The sequence below is a fragment of the Hippocampus bargibanti genome, linkage group LG02 (assembly GCF_051943395.1).
Source record: "Hippocampus bargibanti isolate YZ-2025 linkage group LG02, ASM5194339v1, whole genome shotgun sequence".
Taxonomy (NCBI): Eukaryota; Metazoa; Chordata; class Actinopteri; order Syngnathiformes; family Syngnathidae; genus Hippocampus; species Hippocampus bargibanti.
In genome coordinates, this window is record NC_142735.1 from 35,383,529 (window position 1) to 35,390,027 (window position 6,499).

Here is a 6,499-nt window from a genome sequence, read left to right on the forward strand (position 1 = left end):
AGCACAATTATTATACATAGAATAAGGTATGTTGTGTGTAGTTTTAAGGCTTATTTAGTTGAAAAGTATATTTTATGGAAACCCGGGAACGGATTATTCCCATTTTAATGGTTTTCTATGGGAAACTGTTTTTTGAGACACACACTTTTCGCCTTACACACTCTGTTTGGAAACCAATTAAGTTCGTAAGTTGAGGTCTCACTGTACTGTGAAAATTGCTTTCAAATAAAATGTACTGCGATACCTCGGTTTACGAAACCCTTGGCTTATGAACTTTTCGGTTTACGAACCTTAAATTTATGAAAAGTTTACCTTGGCATATGAACTATTTTTCAGGATACACACGGAGCGCCACAATGAGTGATGTGTCGTTCGCAAACGAGCCCGTTCTCCTAACAAGGAAATGGCAGCGACTTTTTCTTTATGTCCCCGCCCCCAGTCTTTGGTTAAAGCCACGTGATTGGTCAAGAACGTAGCAGTGAGGGGAGGTGGTTTAAACATGAGAAAATGGATAGAAAACAGTGACATTTGGACTCATTTCAACTTTGATAGTTCAAAGGCAGAGTGTAGACTGCAAGGTTAAAATTCCCATCAATCAGGCTCCACAAATTACCCGCACAAGCCATCTGTACACTTGATGCAAAAACCCAGCTAAACAGAACACAATTGATGAGGAACTAGATAAAATTATCACAGACAAAGCACCTACAAGGGATCATTCCTCAAGATGGTGAAAGAAGAAGACTACGTTCCTCATCAAGTGTTTAATGCTGATGAAACCGGCCACTCCATTCCATCAAGCCATCAACGACCATCACAAAGGTAAATAAAATGACTTTATTATACAGTACAGTTTATTTCTTTAATTATAATACCATATCACATTTATTATACATAAATAAGATATATTTTGTGTAGTTTTAAGGCTTAGAAAATTAAATTAGAAAGTAGAAAATGATGTTTTATGGGGACCTGGGAACGGATTATTCTCATTTTAATTATTATCTATGGTGAATTAATTTTTGGGATACACACTTTTCGCCTTACACACTCTGTCTGGGAACCAATTAAGATCGTAAGCCAATTTATCAGTGTATAATTAAAAAAAATAATGAGATGAAGCACGTCTACGGAAGGCTTACTTACCCAGATATTTGATGGTGAATCCCCGGGGCGGGTTGAGTGACCTCCGCATCCATCCCTCCCTCAGTGCTTCCAGGTGGTCCTCCTTCCCCTGGATAAGCAGCACATGCTCGTCTATCCATCCCAGAAAGAAAGTGTCAGCGACGGCCTCGGTAATCCTTTGATTCCATACGTGATGCTGAGTGTTTTCCGCTTTGAAATCGGCAAAGATCTCATAGCCCGTGTGGTGTCTCGGCAGCGCGTCGCTCTCTGACACTCCGGCCGCCCCCATCGTCTCCCCGGCCACGACTCTGGACAGCACGATGGCCAGAGAGTGGGGAGCGATCTGCAGGAAAGACTCCATGATAGCCCTAGCTGGCTGAACAATTCAGTGGAATCATTTTTATTTGTTTGTCTCCGACCGCTTTGAGCTTGACGGGCAAGCACGAGTCCATGTTAGCTCAGCCGCGGCGATGCTAACAGCGGATGAAGCTAGCAGGCAAGGCTAGCTGCCGTCGCTATAGCCATTCCTCCACATCCAGGTCCGCCTTCGCCCTTCGATGGCTTTTGCCCCACCATTTAGTGGGTCGATGGTTTACATTCGACGCATTCTATCAATTTACACTCGACGCCATTCGTGTTTTTCCATTAAAAAATTAAAACAGAAAAACGTTATCGTTGACTCCAGCTGGCCGGATGGACGCTAGCACATGATGAATTCACCCAGGCAACAGATGCGGTGACCAAGCCCACCTCCCCTTCCCTTTTTTTTCCTCCTCGTCGTCCGACGTTAGGCAGGCTCCTTTTTTTCCGTCACCATTCGGATTTAAAAACCTCTAAGTGAAGGTTTGAGCTTCGTATGGTACCTGGTACGAGCCGTGGGTGAGAAAACTGCTTGAGGTGCGGATCCGCCTCATCCAGGTATTGACAGGAACTGCTACGCGATTGCGTCAAGAGTATGTTGACCATAAATAGCCCTTGCCCCCCTGTTCCTCCTGATATATTTTCTAATCAATACCGAGCGCAACTCCAATAAAGATCCGTAAGGTTATATTTTTGGCGCAGTCACATTCTGTGGTATCTGCAGTGGCATTACTGTATGCATTACTGTAGTAAGCCCTCGTTTAGCGCGGTTAATGCGGCCCGGGACCACCCGCGATAGACGAAAATCCGCGATGTTGCGGACCCTACACGGATTTGGTAAATTTACATGTATTAATAATAATATGAATAATAAATTTAATTTCAAGCGCCTTTCAAAGCTCTCAAGGACATTTTACAGTCACAGACAAGCATCGATACAATAATAAATAAATATAAGGATAAACAGAATACAATAAATAAAACACAATTATGAATAGAAACGAGACAGATCTACATAGAAAATGCAAGGACAAAATGCAAGGACAACCGACACCATTTTTTTGTTTTCTAACTGACATCAGAAAAATATTATAATACAATTATATTATATAATTATAATACAAAAAAATTATCCTACCCTAACCCTAACCTATAATACAAAAAAATTATAGCATCTAAAATACCCAAAGATACTTTTAGTAACAAACTGATACTTTTAGTCAAATGCAAAACACCAATAAAAATGACTTTGTGTCCCAAAACTGCCACAAAATGAGCTCGGAACTGGGGAGATTCAGAAAGTCCCGCCCCCTTGTTCGTACGTCACTATTAGTCACACACTGCCTTGCTCCAGAATCAAAACAATGGCTTCAGAGAGTTCAGATTCGGAGAGGATGCTTTCCTGTCACTCATCCAGTTATGAATATGATTCAAATAGTTGTGAAGAAGAAAGCATAAATGTATGCAATCCATTAAAGAAGTCATTCCGTATCAATTCGAGCCGTCTGGAGTCCAATGTAGCGCCGAGAAAATGCATAAGATGGCGCATAAGCTCCGTTGGAAATGGGCTGATTTGTCCGCTGGTAATTTGTGTCAACTTACACCTTCTTTATGCGTGTTACCGCAATCGGCTACCACACACGATTCACCAGAACATTATTTATGTCGTTTTCCTTCTAATTCATCGCCATCAACACGATGTTTTCAGACCAAACAAAGTACCGCAAAATGCATTGTGTGTCGCTTTCTTGGTCAGGGGCGGTCCTTCAGTGACGTCACGTACGGACTCGTCACCAACTCAAAAACAAGACTTCCTGACTATTCAGCGCCAGTCTTAAAACGTAAAATAATATAGTGGAATATTCGTAAAATACGCTCAGTAAGTCATTTGAAGTCATTTTACAAATTATGGACGTAACTTGTCCGGATATGTCGGTTGTCCTTTAAATGGACCAACCTCATGGTAAATGTTCATAGCTTTATTGAGAAGGTGTATTTTTCATGATCGCATGACACAGCACCACATTCGATTACTGACTGCACCATCCCTTGTGTGCCACCTTCACTTTCTTCATCTTTATTCTGTTGGCGACAAAAAAAGTTTAAGTTTATGCAACAGAGGGTGTCTATACATGAATCATCAACATGATGAATATAATGTGATGCCTCAGTTTCGTAAGACATTACAAGTCAGAAAGCAACAGGTGTCAATTAAGAGCTATCAACGACCATCACAAATGTAAATAAAGTGACTTTATTATACAGTGCAGTGTATTTCTTTCATTACAATACAATAGCACATTTATTATACATAGAATAAGGTATATTGTGTGTAGTTTTAAAGGACAACCGACATCTCCGGACAAGTTGTGTCCATAATTTGTAAAATGGATTCAAATGACTTCTACTGAGCGTATTTTACGAATATTCCTATTTTACCTTTTAAAATGTTTTTCTGATGTCAGTTAGGAAACAAAAAAACTGATGCTGGTTGTCCTTTAAGGCTTATTTACTTGAAAATTATATTTTATGGACACCTGGGAACGGATTATTCTCATTTTAATGGTTTCCTATGGGAAATTATTTTTTGGGTTACACACTTTTCGCCTTCCACACTCTGTCTGGGAACCAATTAAGTTCGTAAGCCAAGGCCCCACTGTATGTGGATATCCAGTAGAGAGACGGACGCGACATACCTATTTTCCAGGCAGAGAATACACTCAGTGGAGTATGTATGTCCATCGCTGCCGCATACCGGATCCAGCTCCTTGGAGCAAACGCTGCCCACATAGTTCTCACAGGCAGGCTTGACACAGATGGGAAGTTGTTTTTATCATAAGAATACATTTAATTTACAAGCCTTTCTGAACACCAAAGGACACTTTACAATAAAAACACAATACATGAAACAATAAAACCATGAATAAAACAATAAATAATAAAATATCAGATATTAAACTAGACCATGGAAGCAAGTTTAAACAAGTGGGTTTTGAGGTGAAATTTGAAAGAGTTCCAAAGTTTGGGAGCAGAGCGGCTGAAAGCTCTGCACCCATCGTGGTGAGACGGGCAGAGGGCATATACAAGTTGATTGATGGATCATTTCATTTAACATCCATACATCCATTTTCCAGACCACTTTATTTTCATTAGGGTCACGGGGGGGGGGGGGGGGGGTGCTGGAGCTTATCCCAGGCCTCTTCGGGTACTCGGCGTCGGACACCCTGAACGTGTCGACGTGTGCATTCAATGAGAGGCGGTGTGCAAAGTAGCGCCGGCTGGAGCGCTGTTCGGTCGTGTGCTTCCGCCGAAGATCACTCCGCCAGCCGTGGTGGGTGTGTATTGTGAAAATAGTGCTTACTATCACGTTTAATTTTCATAAATTAGAAGTTCTTAAGACGAAAAGTTTGTAAGGTGTTTCTAAGTTGAGGTCTCACTGTACTTACCTCTATGAGTCCATCTTGAACATGTGGATCGCCGTTTTTGCCAAGAGCCACTGCTTCCAAGGTTCCAAGTAATGTACACAGATAATATAATGTTGGACATAAGATACTGTACATTTACTGACATAATTGTTTGAAAACTTACCTGAAAGCAGCAATATAAAAGCGAGCAGTGCAACAAACTTCATTTCTTTTCAACGGTGTATGTCTTTGCTTAGCCTGATGGGTAACAGGTGTGTGATTACCCACTCGCCTCACATGAAAAATAGCTTTGAGCCGTCCCCAATTGGCTAAGAGCTACACAAGATTGTGCCCATTAATGATTAAAATAAAAGCAAATATTTAATTTTAAAGGATAACCGACACCATTTTTTTTTGTTTCCTAACAAACATAAAAAAAAATGGTGTCGGTTGTCCTTTAATCGTGACAGAAACAACCTAATTTCACATTTCACTCTATTTTAGATCTATTTGAATATACATCACATTGTATATGGTATCAATCATTGGTAATTCTTGAAGAGCGGCTCGAGTCATAGATTATTGGATCTTACATTTGATAACCTAATTTAACTATTACACCAATGACAGGCTTATTCACGGGGTGTGTTTTATTTTCAACCTGGAATGATCATATCTTCTCGAATGCGCCATTTTGAATGTTTCTTCTCAATGTAAACATACCACACGAAATATTGCCCACGTTATTTCAATCACAACTGTGACTGTAAAGTATCCTTGAGAGTTTTAAAAGGCGATTATAAATGAAATGTATTATTATTATTATTATTATTATTATTATTATTATTATTATTATTATTATTATTATTATTATTATTATTAACAGTAATTTCTGTTTTCAGAAGGAACCTTTTCGCCCCACAACAGTGACACTCGGAGATTATGGAGTAAATAAGCAGTGCCCATAGGTGGAGCCATTGGATTGGTTATGCTTTCCACGCCATATATCAGTCGTATTTTTATTTTATTTTTAAATTGAAACATAATTATTTATTTTAAGATTTGTAAAAAAAAACTGTCCTTTAAAAATACTTTGACAATATCCCTCTCAGTATTTGCTATGTAATTTGTTTTTTCTTTAGCATCGTTTTGCGTAAAATTGGATATTTTGGTTGTTAGTTGTCAAGCCTTTAAAACGTTTTATTATCGGGCAACCTACATTTACATCCAATAACCGACTTTCTAAAAAGATGTAAATGTATATTACCGTTTGAGTTACTTCCGGGTAGAGTGAAATCAGTTTACTGTAAAATAATAATAATAATAATAATAATAAGAAGAAGAAGAAGAAGAAGAAGAAGAAGAAGAAGAAGAAGAAGAAGAAGAAGAAGAAGAAGAAGAAGAAGAATTAATAGAGTTTGTTCATCACACTCTTAAAATAGCGACAGAAGTCATATTTGGCCCGATATTATTATTATTATTGATTTTATTGTTGATTTTATGTAAATATGTTGAAAAAATACATATTTCATGTTAGTGTAACACATTTTCATCCGTACTGATGATTGATTTATTACCAAAACAGGTTGTTAATGATAAATATGTCAAAA

The 6,499-nt window shown here is 38.8% G+C and overlaps 2 protein-coding genes across 3 annotated transcripts in view; both read right to left on the bottom strand.

The window, feature by feature from the left end:
• Positions 1-1,486, bottom strand: part of LOC148902535 (storkhead-box protein 2-like) — a 29,653-nt gene extending 28,167 nt beyond the window's left edge. Inside the window, exon 1 of the mRNA XM_088991160.1 lies at positions 1,147-1,486. Within this exon, the coding sequence (XP_088847286.1) occupies positions 1,147-1,486 (340 nt within the window). The remainder of the gene's footprint in view (positions 1-1,146) is intronic.
• A 1,963-nt stretch (positions 1,487-3,449) lies between these two features.
• LOC148902536 (trypsin inhibitor ClTI-1-like) lies at positions 3,450-5,204 on the bottom strand. 2 transcript variants are annotated; one of them, XM_089018650.1, is made up of 4 exons: positions 5,074-5,204; positions 4,932-4,981; positions 4,182-4,291; positions 3,450-3,567 (listed from the first exon to the last, which is right to left on the bottom strand). In XM_089018650.1, the coding sequence occupies exons 1-4, from the start codon at positions 5,114-5,116 to the stop codon at positions 3,516-3,518; spliced, it is 255 nt and encodes an 84-aa protein (XP_088874776.1). In that variant the 5' UTR covers positions 5,117-5,204; the 3' UTR covers positions 3,450-3,515. The 2 variants fall into 2 exon arrangements, with proteins under 2 accessions (XP_088874776.1, XP_088874769.1); XM_089018643.1 differs by having other exon boundaries at positions 4,932-4,984; positions 5,074-5,184.
• Between the last annotated feature and the right edge of the window lie 1,295 nt (positions 5,205-6,499).